Consider the following 26,943-nt stretch of genomic DNA (forward strand, 5'->3'; position numbering starts at 1 on the left):
AGAGAACAGCCTCTGTTTCTCGGAGGGGTTGGATGGAGGCTCAGGAAACCTGGCTTCTGGTTCTATCCGCTCATATTATTTAATCTCTCTGTGCCTGAGTCTCTTTATCGGGAACACAAAGGGAAGGGTGGGCCATGTGTCCTCTGGCATCCTGGGATGCTGGGAGGACTGCTCCCCTCCGCCTGTCCCTCTGCACTGCCTCCCCAGGGCACCGGGAGGGGCTGGGGGAGCACGCAGTAGGACATACTCACGCCGCACGGCCAGTGGGCCAGTGCTTTAGGGGCGGGAGGGGAGGAGTCCTCGGGGATCCTGTTTCAACAAACGTTTCTTTCCAGAGGAGGGGAAGGCGGGGGAGAGGGGGAAAGGGACCTATTTAAAGCTACCCTGTTGCTGGTCATCTGTCTGGTTGCCTTGGTCTCTGGCCGTCCCAGACTGCGGTGGGGCTTGTGAACTCTCCTGCTAACCTCTCCAGTCTAGATCCCCTCAGCCACTCTGCCCTAAGATGGGCCGTGGGGTGAGTATTCCCGAAGAGCAGGGGCCGCTCTGTGGGAAAGAGACGGGCTCTCTGGAGGCTGAGAGAGGCCAGAGGAAAAACGTGCGGTGGGATGGGGTAGAGGGAGGGGCAGGGAGAAGCTGAGCTGTCGGGGTGGTTGGAACTCGGAACTGTGTCCCAGCTGCAGAGGCAGCCGCAGGTCCACCCCTCGCATGCCCAAGTGCTGTCCTCTCCAGCACCGGGATCAGCCCCGCAGCCCCTCCGGCTCTGCCCCAGCGCATCCGCACCTCTGCCCCGCATCTGGCCCAGCCCCTCCTCTCTCACCACGTCGCCTGGCCTCCAGCTGAAGGGATATTTGGCACTGTTGACCCTCCTTCCTTCACCACTCCTGCAAAGACCCATTTCTCTGGGAGTCCCCGCCTGAGAGGACGGAGGTCCAATCTGAGGTTGAAGAGGGGCAGGAGAGCAACTGCTCCTGAGTCACCAAGCAGTTCCGGACACCAGCTCCAGGGGCCCTGAGTTCCAAGGACAGCTGGGAGGGTGTGGGGAGGGAAAACGATGTGTCTCCAGGCCCCAGCCCAGCACCCTCCGATGTCCTGGCAGCATTGTCTGGGCCACAGGCTTGGAGGACTTTCCCAGAGTCTGCTGAGAGCTGCCTGGCCCCTGGCCCCCACCCCCGCCCACCCCCGCCAGTGATATTCTACAGCCCTGGGAATGCCAAGGGGAAGGTTAACAACCATGACTGAGGTGGGGGGCAGGCACCAGGCCTTGGATACTTGGAAATGAAATCTCCATATGGAGAAAAGTGACCCAATCCTTTTACACACGGCGCCTGCTGTTTTCCTTTCGTGCAATGCTGGGCACAGAGGGAAAGGGCACAGGGAACCATGGGGGGTGCTGGGGAAAGAGGGGGGCCTGTGGGACTGTGGGGAGTTTCTGGGCCTTGGAGGGGTCAGGCAAGGACTTGTTATTGCACAGAGTTTAGCAGCTGGAAAAACTATAAGCTTGGACACCAGGGTTCCTGAGCTAGGGTGAGAGCCATAAATAGAATCTGTGTGTGCGCGCGTGTGTGTGTGAGTGTGTGTGCCTGCGCGTGCACTTGTGCCTGCGACCCATGTGCTCTCCATAGGCTGGAGTTGATACCGATATTCATGGATGAGCACCTGTGTTTGTGTCTCAGCGGACACATTTGAGAATATACGGGCCTCCAAGCATGCGTGGGCATCAATGTCACTGTGTGGGAGGGTCTGTGAGAAGCTGTCTCGGGGGCGGGGGCTTCATAGAGGAAGAGGTGACAACTGTGGGAAGACATTGCTGTCTTGGGACCTTCAGCTGCACCTTGGGGTCTCTTGTTCCCTGAGGGCCAGGGAGTCCCAGCTGAGGAGCAGGACCTCTGAGGAGCGGCCATGTGACCCTCCACTCCCCCACCCCAAGCCCTCTCGGCTGCTTCACCTTAAAACAGTGTGGACCCAGCTCAAGAGCTCCTGCTTGGGAAGCCATTTGACCTTGACCTCTTCAGGGGCCCCAGCTGCTGGGGACTGCTGCTCCCTCCGCATTCATGAAGTCCCCTTCCCTGCCAGCCCTGGTCGCAAGTCAGGGAGCAGATCTGGTTTCGCTGAGACTGAGGGGGTGGTCATCTGGGGAGACTTAGGGCTGCAGCTTGGAGTTCAACCCACCAGGAGACTCCTGGGGACCAGAAGCACCCCCACCAGCACCCGCACTGAGGTCAACTCTGCCTCTGCCTCGTGCCCCGCATATTCCCTCCGAGTGAGGCCGACTGTCACCCCATTCCTCTGTGTCCGAAGGGCAGTGTGGAGCTGGGGGAAGGGACGGCACTAGTGGGAGGGAACCGGCCGCTCCAGCTGCCATGAAGAGGCTGAGGTGGGGGGAGTCGTGGCTGACTTCCAGTTTCCCCAACTCTGTCCCAGCCTCTGGCTTTCTCAGAAAGAACTCTCTGTTCTCCTTCAGCATTCAAGCCCCAGACTCGGACTTGTGGTTGGGGGAGGGAGGAACAGGCTGGGGAGGTGGGTGTGTGTGTAGGGGGGGTCCTTGCTTCCTCTCTTTCTTTCTTGCCCAGGCGGCCCCGCTGGCCCCAAATCTCCACAGGCTCCTGGCGACAGAGGCTGAGATCCTTGCCAGGGCAGGGGTGGGGGAAGGGCCGTGTGTCCCAAGCTCTGAGCCAGGAGGCAGGGTGGGAGCTGAGGGAAGGGGTGCTGCGTGGGGCTGCTAGCTCAGCCACCCTCCAACAAGCCCACAGTGCGTGGGCTGGCAATGTGTTTTAAAATCATCCATTGGATTCTAAGCTTCATGAACTTGATTTCACATCTGAATGTACAGGAATGATCGGGCCTCGGCTCCTTTGCCCCAGCTGCACCCTTTCCCTGGGCACACCAGCCCCGCCTCTGGCCCGAAGCTCCAGGGGCCTCGCCAAAGCTCCGAGGGCCACAGTGAGGCTTGTTCAGCCTGAGCGTTTGTCTTTCGTCCATTTCTCAGCCCTGCGCCCCCCCCCCCCCCCCCCCGGGAGTGGGTGAATCCCAAGCATTTCAATTCACTCAGTGAGCTCTCCTCAGACACGGGGGGAGGGGAGGCAGCACTCCCTGCAAGCCCTCCACCCCTCTGCAGGGCTGCTTTAGTCTCATGGACACTTCCTATGGAGAGAGAGGCAAACTTTCCTGCCTAGGGGACCACGGTGTCCACTCTCACTGCCTGTCATCCTGATGTCACTGGCCAGACTCCTCCCTCGCCAGGGTCTGGATTCCGGGACTAGATCGGGGCCACTGCTGCATTCCTGGAATCGTTCCTCACTCTGGTGGGAAGCGAGGCATTATCCTGGCGCAGCAGGGGCTCTGAGCAGGGAACCTCTTCCGTATGACACCGTGCTGGTGAATGCCTGTCCTTGCACGCTTGTCCAGACCTGTAGAATGTACACCACTGAGAGCGAAGCCTAAGGCAAACCCTGGACTTGGGGTGGTAACGATGTGTCCGGGTAGGTTTGTAGACAGAAACAGGTGTGCCGCTCTGGCCGCTCTGGTCGGGGATGTTGACCGCCGGGGAGACTACCCTTGTGGGGACAGGGATCCATGGGAAAATCTCTGTGCTCTCTACTCCATTTTGCTGTGAATGTAAAACTTCTCTAACGGAAAAGTTTACTTTAAAAAATGCATTATACTTCCCAAAAGGGCAAACACCTTTGCCATGAATCCCACCCAGGTATCCCTTCCTTATGAAAAAGAAATTACACCGTAGTGTAGAAAAGCTCATCCCTGAACACCTAGCATAGAGATAGAAACTGAGCAGCCCCTGTGACGGACACCGCAATATCCTGAGGGAAGGAGAGCACGGGGCCTGGGGAGGAAGGAGGAGTGAAAAGTTACTTGTCAGGGCCACCCCAGGCCTTCCCCGGCCCCTCTCCTGCCCCATCACCCCAAGACAGCCTCCCCTGGAGAGAAGTTCCCCGGGAGACCGTGGAAGTCTGGTGGTGGTGAGGAGGCCTCAGGTGCTGAAGGGAAAACCGTGGCCTCATGAGGCTCCTGATAAGGTGTTTGCCTGATCTCACCAGAGGACCCAGGAGTGCCTAGACCTAGGAGCTGCATGACTTTTAGTTTTATTTGTTTATTTATGTATTTGAATTTATCTTCAGATAGAGCGGGAGGGAAGGAGGGAGGGAGGGAGAGAGAGAGAGAGAAACATCGATGTGAGAAAGACACATCGACTGGCTGCCACCTGCATGACCCCAACCGGGGCCGGGACAAACTGCAACCAAGGTACTTGCCCTTAGCGGGAACTGAACCCGGGACTCTGGTCCGCAGGCCGATGCTCTAACCGCTGAGCCGAACCTGCCAGGGCACTTTTAGTTTTAAATTTATCCTCAGAGACAATTTTTAAAATTTTGGACAAATGGGGCCTGTTTGACTTCTTACCTAGCTCCGCTTTGGGGCCTCAAGTCCTGCAAATTGCCTCTTGCCCAAATCCCCCCTACAAAAGGCCTGCCCAGCAGCATGGAGCGGGCTCCTGACAAATTCCACGTCCCCATTTTCTAGACACACTCTGACCCTCCAACTACTGACTTCTCTCAGTTCATGAGCCCTGCTCATTCTAGTTCCACGTCCCACCACCAAGCCCTGTTGGCTCCCAGTCCTCTAGATACTTTCCTGCCCTGACCTCTGGCTCCCCAAAGGCTCTTACTACCCAAAATTCCTAACGGTCTCTACGCCTCTCTGGATAGAGTTGCCATGATGTTGGGACAAAGACATCCTTACATGGTGCTTCTAACCCCCACCACCTTCCCAACACTCTTTCAGGATTCTCAGTGGTGTAGGGTAGTAGTTTTAAAGTTTTGGTTTATTTTGTTTTGTATTTAGCAGCAGAGTTCATTCAACAAACAAAATCTTAGCAGAAGTCCAATTACTAAACAACTGAGAGTGGACTCCTGAGCCCCGAACCCCACTGTCTTCCCTGAAATTCACACACAGGGCCCCATGGCTGTCACTAGTTTGCAAACTCAGGGCCTGGGGTTCCCTTCACCCTCCCGCCTTTTCCTCCCCTGGAACAGCATTGCTCTGAATCCACTGCCCCCACTCCCGATGCCTGGGATCCTTGCTGTCAGGTGGGAATGGTCTCCAGCCTCTGTCCTCCCTGACTCTCTGGGTTCTCCCTTCTTCCTGAAGGCTGGACGCGAGTATTCACCTGCAGCCACAACCGCAGAGAATGGAGGCGGCAAGAAGAAACAGAAAGAGAGGGAGCTGGATGAGCTGAAGAAGGAGGTGGCCATGGTGAGCTCACAGCCCGCCAAGCTGGGCTGTGGAAAGGGGACCCGTGCTAGGAGAACTACCCTGCAGCCTGGTGCACTCAGAGAAGCTCATGCCCCTGCCCCTACCTCCCCCACCCCCACCCCCGTGCCCCTAGCCTCACCTCTCTGCCCCTCATTGACCTCACATACATTCTAAACACACACACTCAGCCTCCCTCCCCAAAGTAACTCCGTTTCTGTTCCCCAGGATGACCACAAGCTGTCCTTGGATGAGCTGGGCCGTAAATACCAAGTGGACCTGTCCAAGGTGAGTGGAGGGGCACTGGAGGGGACACCAAAGAGGTGACAGAACCATGCAGCAGCAGGGTGCAAGGGACCTTAAAACTCATCCAACCCTTTTGTTGTTCTTGTTAATCCTCACCTGAGGGTATTTTTTCCATTGATTTTTTTAGAGAGAGGGGAAGGGATGGGGGAAGGGGAAGAGAGAAAGAGGAACATCGATGTGAGAGAGACACATCAATTACCCGCACCCGCCCGGACCGTAACCCACATATGTGCCCTTGACCAGGAATCGAACCTGCGACCCTTCGGTACGTGTGCCAACACTCTAACCACTGACCCAAATCATTCAGGGCAGTAATATCTATTGATTGTGTGTCACCTCCCTAGATCAAAGCTCCACAAAGCAGGGGCTTTGTGGGTCTTGTCCATCTCTGGGTCTCCAGAGCTGATAATAGAGCCTGGCATTCAATACACATTTATTAAATAAATGAGTGGACAGATCAAAAGATAAATAAAAAGTGGCCTCTGCTTTTAAGGATCTCAAAGTCTAGAAGCAAAAGGAATGCAAACAACCCAGCCAGTACGGCTCAGTGGTTAAGTGTCGACCCATGCACCAAGAGGCCGCTGGTTCGATTCCCGGTCAGGGCACATGCCCCGGTTATGGGCCCAATCCCCAGTGGAGGGCATGCTGGAGGCGGCCAATTGATGTTCTCTCTCATCAATGTTTCTATCTCTCTCTCCCTCTCCCCTCCTCTCTCTAAAATCAATAAAGAAAAAAATATCCCACTTCTATGAATATACCCTAAGAAGCCTGAAACACCAATCAGAAAGAATATATGTACCCCCATGTTCATAGCAGCAATATTTACAATAGCTAAGATCTGCAAACAGCCCACATGTCCATCAGTAGATGAATGGATAAAAAAGCTGTGGTACATTTACACAATGGAACAGTATGCAGCTGTAAGAAAGAAAGATCTCACCCTTGCCAGTTTGGCTCAGCGGTTGAGCATTGACCTGCGGATCAGAGAGTCCCGGGTTCAGTTCCTGCTAGGGGCACGTACCACAAAAAAAAAAAAAAGAAAGAAAGATCTCTTATCCTTTGAGACGACATGGAGGGACCTGGAGAGTATTATCCTAAGCGAAACAAGCCAAATAGAGAAAGACAAATATCACATGATCTCACTTATTTGTGGAATATAATGAACATAATAGTCTGAGGAACAGGGTATACCCAGAGATGTGGAAGTAGGGTACAGACTGACATCCCTCAGAAGGGGGGGGTGGAGGAAGAAATAAACCACAGAACTTATGTGCATGTACGCATAACCGATGGACATGGACAACAAAGTTGGGGATGGGGTGGGGGGATGGGGAGGAGGGTGTCAATGGGGATAAAAAGGAGAAATATCTGTAACAAAAATAAATTAATTAAAAAAAGAAAAATAAAATCAATAAAGAAAAAAAATTGTTTTTTAAAAAAAAGGGAATGCAAACAGAATTCGAGTGCCACATGGTGAGCGCAACCCTAGAATCATGCCTGGGATGTAATGGGATGCAGAGAGGGGATCTGGATGAGCCTGGGGCTAGGGGAACAGGGCCAGGCAAGGCTTTCTGGGGAAAGTGATGGGTGATTGCTGAAGCTGTGCAACGTCGATGGTCAATACTGTAGGCCTCTTCTTAAATCCTTGGTGTAATGACAATAATCCTTGGTGAAGTGGGGAATCTGAAAAAAGAGAGATCAGGGTAGGAACCAATTAAGATGTCTTTCCTGGGAGCCTTAGCCAGGATGCCTCCAGAGGAGATTATTGTGGCCCAAAATGTGTCTCAATCCAATGATGAAGAGAAGTAGCCACACTCAAAATCTTCCTCAGCCTTCAAGGCCTCTAACACCCATTGCAAACGCCACCTCCTTCACATGGTCTCTCCTGATGGTCCCTCACCCCTTCCAACCAGGTGGGATTTTTCTCTCCACCTGGACATTATTCCCTGCCAAAGAGCTTGTGGGAAGTGGTGAGGGATCAGATGATTGGTTCCAGATGCAAACTCCCACGCTCTCTTTGCCTCCCTTAGGGCCTCACCAACCAGCGGGCCCAGGACATTCTGGCTCGGGATGGACCCAACGCCCTCACCCCACCCCCGACAACCCCTGAGTGGGTCAAGTTCTGTCGCCAGCTTTTTGGGGGCTTCTCCATCCTTCTGTGGATTGGTGCTATCCTCTGCTTCCTGGCCTATGGCATCCAGGCTGCTATGGAAGACGAACCATCGAACGACAATGTGAGCGGAAATGCCTAACCCCTGGACCAGCCCATGACTCTGTCCTTCAACCCTGAATCTCCAGTGTAGCTGGAGGGCAGGAAACAAGACCCTCACATCACAGTTTTCTTTAGGCTGAAAAGGGGTGAGGCTTCTGTACATATCTCTAAAAACTCCCCAACACACACACACACACAGTCACTCATGAATGAGAAAGCTCTGCTCTGTTCCTTCACACTTAAGTGGGCTGCCATCCCTCGGTCTTCACCCCCTGGAGAAGTCCTAGTCCTGGAATTCCCTAAGACTCTCTCTACCACTTCCAGTCTTAGGAGGTTGGGGACTGGAAGACTGATGAGGAGATTAGGACTTCCCTCTACCATTTCACTTCCAGTCACAGACAAAGGGAGAATTTAATGCATGTCCCATGTGGCAGTTGGCCCTCTAGGGTTGGGAGATGGGCAGATCTCCCAAACCCCGTTTCCTTGCCAGCTATATCTGGGTGTGGTGCTGGCCGCTGTGGTCATCGTCACTGGCTGCTTCTCCTACTACCAAGAGGCCAAGAGCTCCAAGATCATGGATTCCTTCAAGAACATGGTTCCGCAGGTAGATGGCCAAGCTGGGCTCTGGGGTAGGGCACAAGGTTTCTGGGAGGGTCCAGCTCGTTCCTTCTCAAATTTGTGTTCTGAGATGGAGGCTTGGGCACAGTCCCTTTATGTCTCCACTCCAGGACCTGCTTTTGTTGCTACGGGTGCAGGGCTTCTCCTCCCTAGTGGGATTGAAGGAGAGATGGGAAAGCAGCAGGAGAGAAAGGTAGGGGTAGAGACACGCGTTTCACGAGATGCCCATGGCCTCCCCACAGCAAGCCCTCGTGGTGCGGGAGGGTGAGAAGATGCAGATCAACGCAGAGGAAGTGGTGGTGGGAGACCTGGTGGAAGTGAAGGGTGGAGACCGCGTGCCTGCAGACCTCCGGATCATCTCTTCTCATGGCTGTAAGGTGAGGAGGCCATGCCAGAGCAACTGGCTGAGTCTAAGAAGAAGGATGAGTAGAACTGAGAGGGACCCTGTTAGAGGCTTGAAGATAGGGAGAACTTGGTCCAAAGGCCAACCCCTAACCCCGTATCTCCCAGCTGCTCCTTGACTCATGTATAATGCTTCTGCGTTGTCTCCTTGTATCTGTGTGTGACGAATGCTCTGCACCCTAGGTATTTCTTTGATATCTGTTTATAGCCACCTTGCATTGAGTACCAATTATTGTCAGATGCGCTGTTGCATGTGGCCACACCAGGCAGTGCCATTTTCATAAACTACAGTGTTGGTGGCTCCCCCTGTGGTTGAGCAATGCACAGATTATGATTACAGTCCCCATTTTACAGATGAGTGAATGGAGGCTCTGTTGGCTAAGTAACTAGCCCAAGGTCACATAGAATCTAGTAAGAGCCAAACCAAACCAGCACAGGGACAATAGCTGAGTGATGCTATAAATATGTGATGAGGACAAGTGTAATTTTGTCCCTCGTGTCATGGAGATTGAGTGCAGTTGGAGTCAGAAGACAGCTGTGTATGCATAAGTGTGTCTGCCAGTTGGATGACTACACCCTTCCCTCTTCCTCCCCAGGTGGACAATTCATCCCTGACTGGGGAGTCAGAGCCCCAGACCCGCTCCCCTGAGTTTACCCATGAGAATCCCCTGGAGACCCGCAATATCTGCTTCTTCTCTACCAACTGTGTGGAAGGTGAGAGGCCAGAATAGTGTGTGTGTGTGTGGGGGGGGGGGGGTGTTCCTCATCCTAGTACCCCCCGAGGGAGGAGTCTGAATCCTGAACCCTCAGTCAGAATTACTTGTCAAAAACCCTGCTATAGAGGAGGAAATTGAGGATTTGGGGATGGGGATTTCTAAATATTACAGAAATCGTCCCCTCCAGAAAGCAGGGTATTGGCTGAGATGGCATGACTCTGTGGAAAAGTTACCTCCCCACAGGAAGATCTCTGTTCTGGCCACCCTAACACTGAGTGGGTTCCCAAGTCTTTAGGTATTGGGCCAAGACCCTCCCCTGCACACACACACTCTCACACTCACACACATGCACACATATGACCCACATACTCACACACATCATTCACAATCAAATATCACATATACACACACACACAAATCACACACATATGCACACATATCACACACTCATATGCGTACATGTTTACACATCACACGCTCACACGTACACACGTTCCAAGCCAGCCTTGACTCCTGGGTGTCTTTGGCTTGACTAATACCTTCGGTTTCTCCTGAGTTTGTTGCCTTCTTCTCTGACCCCTACTTTGACCAGAGCCTCAGGCTAGGGAAGGGGTAGGGAAGCTTCCAAGCCAAGTGGATACTTGGGTCCTCATCCAGGCTGTATCTAGGACTGCGCTTCACCAAGAGAAATTGTCATGCTTAGTCTGCCCCGTTTGTCCCTTACCTGTTCTGGGTTCTGAGATGACCCAAAGCCAGTGAGCGCTCCCGGAGCTGCCACCCCTTAGCGTCTGATGTCCACATACAACTGCAACCTGTGCCCTCTGTGATCACGCCAGTGAACCGAGTCAGGGCTCACTCGGAGTGAGAGTGGAAGGCAAGAGCTGATAGGAGAAAGAGGCCTGACCAGACCACGGGCCTCCGGCAGTAAACCAAAGAAGGCCTTGCACCCCACCTCCACACCTTTCCCCTCATATTTGTCATTTCTCTTCAGTGGAGATGTTCCTCTGGACTTTTTCAGCAAGTTGGAATTACAATGAAAATCACCACACATTAAATTTCCTAAATTTTTAATGTACCGAGATTCTGAAGTTTGTTCTACATTTTCTACAATTGTTAAAAATGCCTAGGAGCCTGGCCAGTGTGGCTCAGTGGATTGAGCATCGTCCTATGGACTGAGAGGTCCCAGTTCGATTCCCGGTCAGGGCACATGCCCAGGTGTCTGGCTCGATCCCCAGTAGGGAGCGCACAGGAGGCAGCCGATCGACGTTTTTCTCTCACATTGATGTTTCTATCTCTCCTCCCTTCCTCCCTCTCTAAAAAAATCAATAGCAACATATTTTAAAAACATAAAAATGCCTAGCAAAGTGTTTCCATTGCTTGCTCTAGAATTGACTTTGAAGAGAGTATAGGAACGTGCCTACTATGTGCTATCTCATTTCAGTATGAGAACAAGCCCTAGGCAGGAACTCAAACAGGGATTCAGACCTGGGTTTGGCTGACTCCAACAGGTATGCTCTTCCCACTGTCCCATCCTTCCGCCCCTGCCAGCCCCTCTAACATCTTCGGAAGGGTCAGTGATTGCCTAGCTTCTACAGAGATTCATGCCTAATGTTGAGAAAGAAAATCTCAAGACTCCATGGAAAATCCATAATAAGTGCCTTACTTTGTGTTCACAACCTGCTTCCGGTAACAAGTAGGAGACTGACGTTACTGAAGTACTGCAGGCGATATGTTTGTTTCACGTATTGAATCGCCTCAGTTTGAACTGTGAGTTTATTTTCGAGCCTTTTCCACAGGCCCACGTGTAAGAGAAAACAATTTGCTGTGGCGCTGAGTCTGGGGCTGGCGCTTTGGGTGGGAAGAGTAAGCCAAGTGCGGTACAATCTACGGCAACTCCGGGAGCAGAGTCTTTGGTCCGTTTACTCTCTGGAGTGGTTTTCCTTTCTCAGGACCTCTGCTCCTGGGACCCGAGGCACCCAGTTTGATGTCCCTTCCTGTGTTGCAGGTACTGCCAGGGGTATTGTGATTGCCACAGGAGACCGGACAGTGATGGGCCGCATAGCCACTCTGGCCTCAGGCCTGGAGGTTGGGCGGACCCCGATAGCCATGGAGATCGAACACTTCATCCAGCTGATCACAGGGGTGGCCGTGTTTCTGGGCGTCTCCTTCTTTGTGCTGTCCCTCATCCTGGGCTACAGCTGGCTGGAGGCCGTCATCTTCCTCATTGGCATCATCGTGGCCAACGTGCCTGAGGGTCTGCTGGCCACTGTCACTGTGAGTGGTCAGGCTGAGGTGCCACCAGGGGAGGGTCTTGTTACCTCAAAAGTGATAGAAGCTTATTGCTGCTCAGCAAGGTTTTCCCTCCCAGCCCTTAAAATCACATAGCAGAGTCTCATATCATACACGGCTTAGGGTGTGAGTCTGGAAAAGGTCATTTAACACACGACTCAGAGATCGACTCCGAAAAATCTCAGGTTGCTATACTCCCGGAGCTTGTCATAGCCGCCTCTTCTCACCACCTATTACTATGCCTCTGCGCCCTGTGGTCTGGAGCTCATCCCGGCCAACTCTCCGTAAAAGCTCTCAAAGGTCACCAGTGACTAACGAGCAAATCCAGTGACCTTTTCCCAGCTCCTGTCCTTAACTCTGGCTGAAATGAGCACTGCTGTCCACCGGCCGAGAGTCCTCTCCAATGCTGATCACTGTGCCGTATCACTGTCCTGGTTCTCCTCTCCTCTGTCCCCAGCTGTGTCTTTTCCTTCTCCCCAAAACGGACTCTCAGGCCTCAGCTCTCTGCTCTTCTCCTTACACACTAGGCCCGGTGTTCAGTGCCCGTTCTGTGTGGGGGACCCTCACACCCCTCCACCCAGCTCTCCCCTGGCCCTCTCTGCAGCTCTAGACAAATGCCTTCAACTCCGTTCTGGACATTTCACCCAAATAGACGCCCACGACCTCAGTTCGGCTGCTCACACCTAGGTCCCACTCGTGTTTGTGGTGCAGGATCGGAGGAGGAGGGTTAGAGCTGTGCTCCGGGGTAAGGTCCTCGACATCTTCGGCTCGGGCTTGGCCCTTTTTTATTCTCCTCTCTTCCTACCAGGTGTGCCTGACGCTGACAGCCAAGCGCATGGCGAGGAAGAACTGCCTGGTGAAGAACCTGGAGGCGGTGGAGACTCTGGGCTCCACCTCCACCATCTGCTCGGACAAGACGGGCACCCTCACCCAGAACCGTATGACCGTCGCCCACATGTGGTTCGACAACCAGATCCATGAGGCGGACACCACGGAAGACCAGTCTGGTGACTGGGCACTCCAGAGGGGTGGCGGGGGCTGGGGAACGCCCAGGACCCTGGGTGGTGGAGTGGGCGAAGAGAGATAAGGGCTCTGAAGGGGAATCAAGCTCCTGATTCTTCCTCATTTTCTCCCAGGGGCCACTTTTGACAAACGATCTCCCACGTGGACGGCCTTGTCTCGGATTGCCGGCCTCTGCAACCGCGCCGTCTTCAAAGCCGGGCAGGAGAACATCTCTGTGTCTAAGGTAGGAGGTCCAGGGCATCTCCATAGCCCATCCACTTTGCTGATGCCCAGCGTCCCCTCTCATACCCTGCAGCGACCTCCAGGGCTTCGCCCACCACCCTTGGTCCTCCGCCTTCTCCGGCCCCACTGTGATACCTCGTTCTTTCCTGGCAGCGAGACACAGCTGGCGACGCCTCTGAGTCAGCGCTGCTCAAATGCATCGAGCTGTCCTGCGGCTCCGTGAGGAAGATGAGGGACCGAAACCCCAAGGTGGCAGAGATCCCGTTCAACTCCACCAACAAGTACCAGGTCTGGTAGGGAAGTGGGGCACGGGAAGGGGAGGGACAGAAACGAGGGAGTTCTCAAAGCCAAGGGGGAGTCATCAACATGAGACGTGGGGGCACCTGAGCATCATGTCCTCCCACTCCTGTCTTATTCCCCAGGGCAACTTGGATGACCGACCTGGTTGCCATTACTCCTTAGCTCCCAGACCTTCGTTCCTTACTCTCTTGACTCTTCTTCCCAGAGCGCCCCATCTTCTGGCCCCAGTCCCTCAACCCTTTCATCACACTCAGTTGAAACACTTCTGAAATTTCCTGAGGGCATTCCTCAGCCTGTAGGCATCTGTGAAATGCCAAGGACACCGTCTCAGCTACGTCCTGTGTAGGACATAGAAGTAAAGTCCTGAGGCCACTATGGTGGCCGGAAATGCCGACAAGAAAGCCACCTGGCCCCTGCACAGTGTCTGTCTTAACGGATCTTAATAGGTGTCGAGTCACTGAACGTCCTATGGGAAGCTGACTCAGGTTCGGACACCTCTCCACACATGAAGACTGCCCCTGTGCTGATCAGGGTTGACGAGTCAGGGCTTCCTTTTCAAGGGCGGGTTTCTTACCAGCCTCTACTCTGTCCCAGGCCCCCTGCTGGGCAATGGATCTAATAAGACAATTATGACCCCTCCGTAACTGCTCGTCCTCCTCCAGCTGTCCATCCATGAGCGAGAAGACAGCCCCCAGAGCCACGTGCTGGTGATGAAGGGGGCCCCAGAGCGCATCCTGGACCGGTGCTCCTCCATCCTGGTGCAGGGCAAGGAGATCCCCCTGGACAAGGAGATGCAAGACGCCTTCCAGAACGCCTACATGGAGCTGGGCGGCCTGGGGGAGCGGGTGCTGGGTGAGGGTCCAGAAGAAGGAGCAGGGCTGAGAAAGGGGTTCCCAGGGCTCAGTGGCTTTCCTGGGGTGAGGGGCTGTTGGGGTGTCAGGCAGCCACCTTGCTGCTCTCAATCTTTCCTTCTGCCCCCTCTCAGGGTTCTGTCAACTGAATCTGCCCTCTGGGAAGTTTCCTCGCGGCTTCAGGTTCGACACGGACGAGCTGAACTTCCCCACGGAGAAGCTCTGCTTTGTGGGGCTCATGTCCATGATCGACCCTCCCCGGGCTGCTGTGCCCGACGCTGTGGGCAAGTGTCGGAGCGCTGGCATCAAGGTACTGGCCCCACTTCCTCCCCTTTACCCTCTCCTTCCACACTCTCAAGGTCAAGAGACGGCAGGGGCTGCTGGCCGAGCCACTGGTGGTCCTTCTCTCACTGACTGAAGGGAGAAGCCACCGTCCACAGGGAAAGGTCGGCCGCTGCCTTGGGGAGCTCACCCTGTGCCTTGTGCTCAGAGCACGTCTCCCACACCTGTCCTCTCCCTTTCTGGCCTGGCTCGTTCTGTTGGGACGTCAAGCTGACCTAGCACCCCTATCTTGGAGATACGGTGCCCTACCCCTCCCAGATACTGCCCATTCTCTCGGGCCATCTGGGATGGGATTCGCAGGCTTCTGTCTGCACCTACTCACTGCCCCCCACCCCCACCCAGAACCCTGGAGAGTGGCTCCGGCCCTCATTACACTTAGCACCTCTTCTGCGTTTGCTTGTCCCACTGAATCGCTTCTCAATGGCCACTGCCTCCTCGGTGCTGCACTTGTTCTCCATTTAACGAGTATTTGTCACTTACCAACCATGCGCCAGGCACTGTTCAAGGTGCTGGACTTCAGCAAACAAACCGACGTACATCCCTTCCATCTTGGAGCTGACATTCCTGTTCCAAAGACACAACTCTGGACCACCCCCCTTAACCTAGCGACTCGCCAGGTAGGGTCATTGCTTCCTCCTCTTTTTTTCAGTACCTCACCTCTTACCACGTAAGTTCAACTCTACTGTCCACTGAGGGTGAGGCCCTGTGCTAGGCACTGGGGATTCAAAGATGAATAAGACACAGCCTAGCCCTGGCCGATTTGGCTCAGCGGTTAGAGCACCGGCCTGTGAGCCAGTGAGTCGAGGTTCTATTCTGGTCAAGGGCACATACCTCGATTGCAATTCGTCCCCGGCCCGGGTTGGGGTCATGCGGGAAGCAGCCACTCGATGTGTCCCTTTCACATCGATGTTCCTCTCTCTTTCTCTTCCTCTTCCTCCCTCCCAGTCTATCTGAACAAAACTGGAAAAATACCCTCAGGTGAGGATAAAAAAGAAAAAGACACAGCCTTGCCTCCAGAGTCTGTGGTCTCTCGGGGGAAACGGATGCCTTTGCCGTTAACCAGAGAACAGTCAAAGTGGCACTTACTGTAGGTCAGATTCTCTAATCACAACAACAGCCAATTGTTTTGTGAGACTTTCTATGAATCAGGCACTACTTCTAGCACTCAACCTGTATAATCTCATTGAATCTTCATAACAACCCTGGGAGTAAACAGTAGTATTTTCCCTTCTTTACGCAGAGGGACCAAGGCACAAGGTAACACGCCCAAGACCACACAGCTAGTAAGCAGTAGGGCCGGGATTTGAACCAAGGTGGTCTGCTATTTCTCAGCCACCACACTAGAAGCTGTGTCTGTCTATATGTGTATGTAGGTGATTTCTTAACCCCATACCACTCTATCTCTAAAGTAGGCTTTGCTACCCCCACTTAAAAATAAAACAAGCTGAGACTCAGAGTGGGTAAGTAGCTTTCCCCAAATAACTCCGCTAATAAGAGGCAGATTGGCTACATCAAGCACGGCACCTGCTCCCCTGCTCATCAGACTGCCTCTTGCCACGGCCAGCACTCTCACAGAGACCTGGAGGGAGCCCCTTTGTGAGACGCCAGAGCAGGGAGCAGTTAATTCTGCCGCAGGGAACCGGACAACGTTTTATAGAGGGCATGATATTTGATCTGGGCCTCAGATGTTCACAAGTATTTTATAAGGCTGTGAGGGAGAGGAAGGCCGTCGAAGGCAGGGAACAGTGCGTACCCTGTGTGGTTAGACTGTACGGGACGTGTGTGGGGGCTGCAGGGAGAGATGGCGGAGGAGCACTGGGGACTGAGGCTGAAACACGGGGCCAGGGCCAGTTGGAAGGACTTTGCTTAAATGCCAGATGTGGTCCACAAAGGGCCGCGGTGTCGGAGGGCCAATCTAGCTTCCAAATGGAAGAAGGCCTAGATGTGGAGAAGAACTGAAGTCAGGGAGACAGGCAAGAAGCTATTGCAATAGTTCAGCCAAGGGATGGTGACCTGAACAAGGGCAGTGACAAAAGGGAGTCGTTGCGTTCAAGAAACCTTTTGAGAACTTGGTGATAAACTGGATATGGGAGATGAGGAAGAGACAGGAGACAACGGCCTTCATGGATGAGGGACGGTTTCTAAGGTGGGGAGAAGAGAAGCAGGCTTGGTGGGGTGCTACAAGTGGAGATAATGAGTTCATTTTGACCGTACACTCAAAGGGTCTATAAGACACCAGGGAGAGATGTTCCGGGCAAGCTGGAATATGGCTTAGAGCTCAAGAAAAAGGGTCAGGGCTGGGGATTTAAACCCAGTTAGGCTGTCGATAATTACAAAGGGTGATGTTCAATATTGTCCAGGAAAAGAGTATGGGTCAGGAAAGAGGAGGAGAATAAAACCCTGGGCCACACCAACGTTGGGGGCAAGCAGAGGAATAGGAACCGGTGGCTGAGGGAAGTGGGTGATTAAACACAGCTAACATTTACTGAGCATCCACCCACTGCCACATACTCGTCATGACAACTGTGGAAGGTAGGACTCGCCTTCTGCGTGTGCTGAGACCCGGTGAAGGCATTTGTCTAAGGTCTCAGAGCTGGGGAACGTCAGCATTTACCCAAAGGAGCCTTCTGACTCCTAAGGCTCGTCTTCCACCCTTCTTGGCTGCCCCCTGAGGAGGGTAGGAAAGTGCATGAAGAGTGGAGAGGAAGCAGGAATAGAGGGGCCCTGGAAGCCAAGGGAGGAACCGGTGTTAAGGAGGGGTGGTAAACAATGCCAAACACCCCAGAGCAAAGATGCTATTGTTTTGCCTTGGGAGGCCCAGGTAGCCTTTGGGGGGCAGTTTCCGTGGAGTGTTAGGGGTGGAAGAGAAGGCAGTGAGGCCTGGAGAGGCTTCCTTCTTGGTATCTGTGCAATTGTCCTCATAAACCCACACGTGCAAATGCTATCTCCTTATGTCTAAGCCTCTGAACCCACCTCTGGGATGCCAACCACCCCTCCCCACCAACTTCACCTGTTCTGAAACACAATGAGCATCATCACGGGGCCGGAATCACCTTCTTCCCACATCATGGAGGGGTGTCAGGGGGAGTGGGGGGTAAGGGCTGTCTCCCTGTCATCCTTGCTCTGATCTGACCAGTTGGACGCCCTGCTGCAATCGTACTGGACACTAAGAAAACCACGTCCCAGTTCCGGCTCCCTGTGACCTTGAGCAGTCACAAGCCCTGTCCAGGCCTTTGCTTCGTCATGGGTAACAGGAGGAAGCTGTTAAGAGTCCTATTGCTCTGACAACCTCATATCCCATGAAATCCAAACTCCTAAACAATCTTTAAGGTTTGTCTTTCAAGGGACCCTCATTTACATGTTATTCCGTCATGGCCGCTTTCCTCCACTTAGAAAAACTCTCTCTAATCATCAGAACGCACTTGTCATTGTCTCTCCCCACTGACCCACGCATCAAAACTCTCTCTCTCTCTCTCTCTCTCTCTCTCTCTCTCTCTCTCTCTCTTCCACTTCATTATTTGGTCTGGGGTCTATGAGCCCCACCATTTGCCTTTTCCTGATTTTGGAAAAGGAATAGGCTTGGGGAGAGGGGCTTAACTGCTGTCCTGTTCTTTTTTCTCCTTTCTCCTTCCTGCCAGGTGATCATGGTGACTGGGGACCACCCAATCACAGCCAAGGCCATTGCCAAAGGCGTGGGCATTATCTCGGAGGGCAATGAAACTGTGGAGGACATTGCAGCCCGGCTCAACATCCCTGTCAGTCAAGTGAACCCCAGGTGAGGCCTTTGCAGGACCCCCTGCCCAGGCAACCCATCCTCTCCCACAAGGTGCCTGCGTGGGACTGGGGGTATCAGGACAGCACCCCTGAGGACCTTTATAGGCATTTCATCTGGCTCCTCAGTCCTGAGTGTGTCCAGGTTGTGTCATTGTTTAGCTATGTAACTTGGAGATGTCACCCTATTTGTCTGAGCCTCCACTTTCTCAACTACAAAATTAAAATTCTATCTACGCCACAGAGTAGCTATAGCAATGAAGTACATGTAAGGGAACAAGCACACGCCTAGCAAACTGTACTGACTACAGTTATGCACATGGCATGGCTCTAGCACCACCTCCTCAGAGAGAGAAATGGGAAGAACAGGCCCCTGAGCTTTGAGGGAGAGGTGGCGGAGGCCCTGGGAGAGACTGGAGCCCCAGTGTCAGTCGGGAGAGCCGGCCAGGCTGGGCCGGGAATCAGCGCCTCTGCCCTGCCTCCAGAGAGGCCAAGGCATGCGTGGTGCACGGCTCTGACCTGAAGGACATGACGTCGGAGCAGCTGGACGAGATCCTCCGGAACCACACGGAGATCGTCTTTGCGCGGACGTCTCCGCAGCAGAAGCTGATCATCGTGGAGGGCTGTCAGAGGCAGGTGAGCGGGGCGGCCCAAGGCAGGGCTGGGCCTGTGCAGGGCCTTCGCCCTCCAGCTGGGCTGTACCTTCTCCCAGGGCGCCATCGTGGCGGTGACCGGTGACGGCGTGAACGACTCCCCGGCGCTGAAGAAGGCAGACATCGGCATAGCCATGGGCATCTCAGGCTCCGACGTCTCTAAGCAGGCAGCCGACATGATCCTGCTGGACGACAACTTTGCCTCCATAGTCACGGGCGTGGAGGAGGGTAAGGAGGCTATGGGTGGGGTGGCGTCCAGGACAGCTGTTGCCCACACAACTACTTCCCATGCCTTTTACCCCAATCCCAGAGGCAAGTCGGGATCGCAGGCATCTGCCCCTGGTGTTAATTGCCCTCACACACAAAATCTTCCCCTCTCGGAAAGTCAGGCAGCCACACTTCCATGGCTAGGGGTGGGGAAGGTCCTGCAGATCTCCCTGATGACTCCCCACAGGCCGTCTCATCTTTGACAACTTGAAGAAATCCATTGCGTACACCCTGACCAGCAACATCCCCGAGATCACCCCCTTCCTGCTTTTCATCATTATCAACATCCCCCTGCCACTGGGCACCGTGACCATCCTCTGCATCGACTTGGGCACTGACATGGTGAGGCCAAGGGCTGGAGCAGGGGACGGGCCCGGCAGCCATGTGGGCACAGTGGGCAGGGATGGGCAGCAGGTGGAAAGAGAGGAGCAGCAAAGGCAGTTGACCAGGCTGGGCTGGCTGAAGAGGAGAGAAGCTCAAGGCTCCCTTCCAAAGCCCTTCTCCCCCCACTCCCCACCCACAGGTCCCCGCCATCTCCTTGGCCTATGAGGCAGCTGAGAGTGACATCATGAAGCGGCAACCAAGAAACCCGCGGACAGACAAGCTGGTGAACGAGAGGCTCATCAGCATGGCCTATGGACAGATCGGTATTGGGGGGCCCTGGGGCTCAGGAGGGAACCCGAGGGAATTCCTTCCCCAGCTTTGGGAGTCCAGGACAGGGGCCAGTTCCCCCGGGATTAGGGACATCCACCTCTGGCCTGTGGGCGCTGGCCCCCTCCAGCTTCCTTCTCTGACCCAGACCCTACATTTTGCCCACGACCCACAGGGATGATCCAGGCACTAGGCGGCTTCTTTACCTACTTCGTGATCCTGGCCGAGAACGGTTTCCTGCCGTCACGGTTGCTGGGAATCCGCCTTGACTGGGATGACCGGTCCACAAATGACCTGGAGGATAGCTATGGGCAGGAGTGGGTGAGTGGACTGTGTGTATGCGAGGGGGTCCCCTGGCAGAGGGGATCAGTAGTAGCCAACTGGGGTTGGGGGCTACGTGTGGATTCGGTGCCCGGGATTTAGCAACCGGACTGAGTGGTGCTGCACTCTGGTCCCGACTCTTCTCACACGGTTGCCTCTCTGCTGCCCTCCTCCAGACCTACGAGCAGCGGAAGGTGGTGGAGTTCACCTGCCACACGGCCTTTTTCGCCAGCATTGTGGTCGTGCAGTGGGCCGACCTCATCATCTGCAAGACCCGCCGCAACTCAGTCTTCCAGCAGGGCATGAAGTGAGCACCCTCCCCACCAGGCATCCGCCTGCCCAGCCAGAGGGGCTCTCACCAGCTCACCTCACCCCCTGGGCCCAGTTTGGCTGGGGAGACAGGTTTTAGTGACCCAGCTGTATATCCATAGTCATGTTTTAAATTGATGAGAGAAGAAAGGGTAATACAACTCTTTCTGATGTTTTATTTCCTTCCTTCCTTCCTTCCTTCCTTCCTTCCTTCCTTCCTTCCTTCCTTCCTTCCTTCCTTCCTTCCTTCCCCCGTCTTGTACTGTAGTGACACCCACCCCATTCTTTGCACAGCTTTAAATAGAGGCTCTCCCATGCTCCCCTACACTCACGGGTCACCCTACTTTATAGCACTTGCCTGTGGTAATGGTGTTGCCTTTGTGGGGTCTATGAGCTGCTCAGGGTCAAGTTCAATGTTTTTATGGTGTGAGTGACCATGTGCCAATCACTGAGATAAGGATGCGGAGACATTGTTTAACCTCACAGTGGCTCTATGAGTTAAGTATTATTTTCAGTCTGTGGATGAGATTTCCCCCCAGATGTTAAATGATGTGCCTGAGGTCCCTCAGCTAGTAAGGGTTAACACAAGTCACCTCTAAAGCCCGGGCCACTGGCCCCCACACTGGTGGCTCGCCTTCTACAGTCTGGCACCTGTGAGGGACGCAGTCACGACTCTGAGTGCAGCGTGGACGGTGGTACATGCTGAAGGTCACTCTTGTTCTCCTTATTTTCTTCAAAATGAGCACAATTCCCCAATGAGTTTTGTCACGATTTCTTACTATGGGGGAACAAATAAAGATGCCAGAACTGTGGGGAAGTTTAATAGCATTGAAGATCCTAGGGAGAGAAAAGGAAAAGTCTGTTAGATAAATAAAGGCAACGTGAAGGAGCTATAAACACAGGCACTCATGGGGGAAATGCAGGGAACAAGGACCAGAGTCCAAGAGGTTGGTACCGTTCTGGGCTGAGCCCTACTGTGCTAAACCCGGCCCAACCCAGAGGCCAAGGGGAACGAGACAGAGTGTCGGGCTGGGGACAGGGGAGTACTCATACCAAAAAGTCCCCTGACCAGAGGAGGCCTCAGCGCTTCGGGGCCCACCTGGGGTCCCTGCCCCTCCGAGGCCCTCCTGAAATACTGTTTCCATTGTTCAAAAAGCTTTATGGAAATCAAGCCCTTTCCTGTGAGAAAGCTTCTAGGCCCCCAAAGTGTCACTCAGGCGGAGGCCTAGGTGGTAAATGTAGAAACCGCATGCTCATGCTAGCGCCGTTTGGAAGCTGGGTATGTCTAGTTAATCTTAAATGGGGAAATATCACTAATATGAACAAATGCAGCTTGTGAGACAAATCCGTTAAAATGTGGCCCTTATAGAAGAAAAATAAGAGGGTTCCTTAATGGGTGAAAAGTTTGAAAAGCACTGCTGAAGCCATACAGAGGTGACACTTTCACAGACCACTTTCCTGGAGCAGTGAGATTGTAAGCTGCCTAAGGGCAGGTCCCACGTCTCCAGAAGAAAGCTCAGGTTGCACGTGGCATCGCTGGAACAGAGCACATCGCCCACCACATAGAAATAATTTGTCTAATGAATGATGATGTGTGTGATAGACAACAAGAAGGGGTAAAATGAATAAGCATAAAAATTAAAGAAAATCTTTCTTGGGTGACACACAGCACAAGGTGGCTGCAGAGGGTACGGGAAGATGTCATTGTGACCCTTCCACTACCGGGGTCTCCCTGGATCACTCCCTCCTTTCCCTCCCTTCAAATGCTACTTACCCTCGTCTTGCTTTGCCTTTCCAGGAACAAGATTTTGATTTTTGGGCTCCTGGAAGAGACAGCGCTGGCTGCCTTTCTATCCTACTGCCCAGGCATGGGTGTGGCCCTCCGGATGTACCCGCTCAAGTGAGTGTTGCTTTAAAAGGGCGCCTTCTAGCCTGGCTGGGTAGCTCAGTTGACCTGATATGCCAAAGTTGCAGGTTTGATTCCTGGTCAGGGCATATACAAGAGCCAAGCAATAAATGCATAAATAAGTAGAAGAACAAGTTGATGTTTCTCTCTCTCTCTCTCTCTCTCTCTCTCTCTCTCTCTCTCTCTCTCAATTCAATTCAGTAAAAATAAATAAGTAAATAAAACTAAACTAAAATAATAGGGCACCTTCTAGGATCCACGTTCTGGGCCAGCGAAGTCTTCCCTGTGCAGCCAGCCTCTAAGGTTCCTAACGCTCTCCTCTGCTTCTTTCAGGGTCACTTGGTGGTTCTGCGCCTTCCCCTACAGTCTCCTCATCTTCATCTATGATGAGGTCCGAAAGCTCATCCTGAGGCGATATCCTGGCGGTAAGCCCCTCCACGCCTCACCCCGACCCCCCAGCAAATGCAACCCCCTCTGCGAGCTGCCCCTCCAGGGGTCCCACCCCAAACCCCACTTCAGCTACAGAATCCTGCTCCTGTCGCCGGTGCCCTGAGATCCTGGAGTCCCAGGTCCTCGGAGCCCTGACTCTGTTGAACCTGTTCTCTGCACCCCCTTTCTCTCAGATTCAGGTCCCCCCCTAACACACCATTGGTCTCTTCCACCTGGGATCACAGAACATCAGAGTTAGAAAGGCCCTTCGGGCCATCTGTCCCACCGCCACATTTTACAGATAAAGCGAGGTGCAGAGGGGAAGTACTTGCTCAAGGTCACAGAGCAAGAAGCAGCACAGCTGACATGAGAGCCAAGGCCTCCTGATTCCCAGGATCAACCAAGTTACTATTCTTTCCAACAAGCATTTGATCACTTGCTGGAGGTTGAAAAGGGGTGGCCTATAAGCCCAGTTCAGTCCATGAATCATGTTTGGTTTGGCCTGCCCTATTGCACAGGTGTGTGTTAGTTTTAATTGCCCAATATTTAAAACTTGGGGGCTTTCACATAAAATCCGAACTTCTGACCTCTCCTGAACAAGACAAGAGATGCCAATCCCATGGCCACATTTCTGCTCAGCAACAAGAGGTGGCTGCCCCTTTAGAAACTCTTTTGTTACCTGAAGAGTCACTGTCGTTTGCATTTTCGCCCCCAACTACTCTATGCCCATCCTCTACTGTGCGATGTACAAGTTTCTCCTTTCCCCTGATCTATGACCCCAGCTCACTGGGTTTGCTCCCCCTCCCTTTTCACCTGCCCACAGTTCCCTGCCTCAGCCCCTTTCCCCAGCTCCTATTTGCCTGGCCTCAGCCACCCCAGCCCCTGTGCCTCTTTTTATGCTCACCTTGAAATCCGCACCCCTAATCTCTCTCACAGGCTGGGTAGAAAAGGAGACATACTACTGAGCCCACTGGAAAGAAGAACCAGGCACGGAAAAGATGGGGTGCCCTGGAGGAGCTGCAACTGGGGTGGTTTTAGGGGAAGATTTGGGGAGAGAGAATGAGGCAATTTAGCAGGCTAAATTGGGGGGAGTAGGTAAATAAGCTTGGGGTGATTGCCCCACAGGCCTAACTCTGAACAGTCAGGTTTGACACTCTCCCCAGATCCTGCTCGTCCCACTCCACCATGTTGTCTATTTTTACGAGGAATTGAGAGATACTCCAGCCCTCCCCATCCCCTATCCCTTTGCCCCAACCTCTCACTAGAACAGATCAACATCCAAAGGCAGGGCCATGTCTAACCAGGAGGAAGGAAACCATCTCAGGTTACCAGCGTCTCTCTCTCTCCAGCCTCACCCCACTTCCTACCTTCATCCTCATTTGCTTCCTGCCCAACACCGTCCACTGCTTCCCCTCCAACCTAGAAATCACAAATGGTTCCTCCTGTTGAGGCCAGAAAGAGAAGCTGGCCTGTCTCCTGTTAAGGCTGGTTAGGAAGCTCCAGAGGAGAGCTGAGCAAACAGACAGGTGAGAGGCTAGGGTGTGGCGGAGGAGGCAAATAACAATGGAGAGGCACAGGGAAGGAAAGAGGTCAAGGACAGAGCATTTGCCGTCTGGACTCTCCAGACCTCTGGGCTCCAGCTCTGTGTCCTGCTCTTTCATTAGAGTGCCCTGCTGGCAGGCCGAATTCAGATGTCATCAGAGTAGCAGCAGAGGCAGAACTAGAGGGCAATTGGGGAGCTTCACTGAGATCCCACACCTACGTGCCACAAAGTTCCACTGACCCTTACTTTGTGGTCCATGCGGCCCAAGTGTCACCGATGCTCCAGTTCTGTCAATCACATGCACTTGGTAACACCCGCCCTTTAGGATGCTAAGAACTCAGAAGTTCCATGTTGTTCTGAGAGGGATGTTGCCATTTCATTCCCTGCCTCTCCCACCCCCTTCCCCTTCGTGCCCATGCTGATGAACCTGCATTATCCCTAGGCACTGCCAAGGTATTCCCTAGCCAACAGCTGGAATTGGGGTGGAGGGGTTCCCAGAAACTTCCTGTCTTCAAGGGACATGCAGAATCAGCTTAGGTCATGAACATGGTCAGACCTCTGGATCAGAGGGAAAGCACTGGGGGACCTTTGACCTCTAGTCAGCAGGGCTATTCCTCCCAGGCAAATGCCCTTCATGCTGATGTTCATTGCACCCACTTTCCCTAAGATGAGCAATTGGTTTCCAGTTCCTACGAGAGGTGCTTTTCCTCCCCTTACCCCCTCCCCAACTAGTACATCTGCTCTGCAGGCAGCTCTGCCCATTCTTTAGGACTGGCTTAGAAGGCTTTGGGAATGTCCTGCAGAGAGACCTAGATGAACAAAGCAAGTGCGAGTCACCCAAGGAAAATGGAACACCTAAGGCAGAAAGAAAGGAAGCATAAAAAGCAAACTTTAGGTCAAACCCATAAGCCACCTCCCAAGGTCTGTTACTTCTTCACAGTGGAATTCTACTTTATCAGAAGTGCCTTGAAATAAGTGAGTCATTACCTTGGGCTTGGAAAACTAAGTGGGAAACCACAATAATTTGGGCCGGATTAATTTGAGATTTATTGACTGTAGACAAAAGCTTATCTTTGCACAATCAATACAAAAGGCATTTGTTTAGTAAATTAAGAGCATAAACAATATTGCTAAGGGTGGCATATTTAGTCTACCTAAAACAATCCTTTTCAAGCACTTTAGGAATCTCCATTTAGAAGTAGTGAGTGTATGGATTAATTATAATCAATTCTTATGTATTTGTTTAAGAAACATCTGCAAGACCTTTAGTTGGTGACCTTTTATAAGACATTAGTTTGAGGCACTACATATGTACTTGAAAATAATAAAGTTGCATTTCTTTATGAAAAAAGAAATCCCTTTCATAATTCAGTTGTCTATACTTACTACATTCCTCTCTCCCCAAATGTGGTATTGAAATGTGTGCTGAAGCAGGATTGGCCTACAGAGAAAGCAATAAAGAGAGGGCAAGAGAACCTGGCCAGTGTGGCTCGGTTGAGCATCGTCCCATGCACCGAGAGGCCACCGGTTTGATTTCCAATCAGGGCACATGCCCAGGTCACTGACTCCATCTTGGAGGCAGCCTATCAGTGTTTTTATCTCTCTCTCCCTCTCCCTTCCTCTCTCTTTAAAACAAAAAGAATTTTTTTTTTTTTTTGGTACATACCCCTAGCAGACACCGAACCCAGGACTCTCTGGTCTCCAGGCTGACACTCCAATCACTGAGCCAAACCAGCCAGGGCTAAAAAAATTTTTTAAAAAACACACAATTTAAAAGAGAGAGAGCGAGAGAGCAGGAGACAGGGATAGGAGGGAAATAACCTGGGAGCAGACATCAGTGGAGAAGCTAGAGGGGAAGAAGTTAGGTTGTAGAACGATCTAGAAGGAAATATAGCAGGGTCTCCTTCCTCACGGCTGAACCCACTCCAGGAACCGCAAAGGGTTGTCCAGGACAGGAAAGGGCCTAGGAGTCTATTGGGACCCAAATCCTTGGAGCCACTTATGCTGGTTTTTTTTCAGACCAAAATCAGGCCACTCTCAATCTGAGGGGGTGGAAGAAGGAGATGGTGGGCTGAGGGACCCCGGTTGTCAGCACCAATTAAGTCTATACTGTGTGCAGAACCCTGTTCTGGGTGCTGTCTTTGGGGAATGGAGGGAAAAGCAGAGGCAATCCTTCAGGCTCACCATGTAGCCGACTTCAGAAACCTTCATGGCCCTGGCCGGTGTGGCTCAGGTGATTGAGGGTCGTCCCAGGCACCAGGTGATTGCCAGGATCGATTCTTGGTCAGGGCACGTGCTGGGGTTGCAGCTCGATCCTCAGTAGGGTTTGTGCAGGAGGCCACCAATCACATCAATGTTCCTCTCTCCCTCTTTTTCCCTCTCACTCTCTGAAATCAATAAAAACATATTAAAAACAGAAAAAAGAAACCTTTATGGATAGGGTGTGATGGGCAGGAGGGAGGGACACTGTGCTGGAGGAGGGGTGGATGGGTGGTGCACATTCCGCTGGGGCTCCCGGGAATGGGATAGAGGAAGACACACTTACAGCTC

At 53.0% G+C, this 26,943-nt stretch overlaps 1 protein-coding gene across 1 annotated transcript; it reads left to right on the forward strand.

Moving 5' to 3' along the window:
• Positions 1-397: 397 nt before the first annotated feature.
• On the forward strand, positions 398-24,388 carry ATP1A2 (ATPase Na+/K+ transporting subunit alpha 2). Its single transcript, XM_036272129.1, has 23 exons — positions 398-514; positions 5,161-5,265; positions 5,491-5,550; positions 7,599-7,802; positions 8,271-8,384; positions 8,641-8,775; positions 9,397-9,514; positions 11,522-11,790; positions 12,614-12,812; positions 12,942-13,051; positions 13,204-13,338; positions 14,013-14,202; positions 14,336-14,511; positions 18,182-18,318; positions 18,800-18,950; positions 19,027-19,195; positions 19,422-19,576; positions 19,758-19,881; positions 20,061-20,206; positions 20,383-20,513; positions 22,314-22,415; positions 22,755-22,846; positions 23,787-24,388. The coding sequence occupies exons 1-23, from the start codon at positions 503-505 to the stop codon at positions 23,813-23,815; spliced, it is 3,063 nt and encodes a 1,020-aa protein (XP_036128022.1). The 5' UTR covers positions 398-502; the 3' UTR covers positions 23,816-24,388.
• Positions 24,389-26,943: the final 2,555 nt, after the last annotated feature.

Source organism: Molossus molossus, unplaced genomic scaffold (assembly GCF_014108415.1).
Source record: "Molossus molossus isolate mMolMol1 unplaced genomic scaffold, mMolMol1.p scaffold_m16_p_20, whole genome shotgun sequence".
Classification (NCBI taxonomy): Eukaryota; Metazoa; Chordata; class Mammalia; order Chiroptera; family Molossidae; genus Molossus; species Molossus molossus.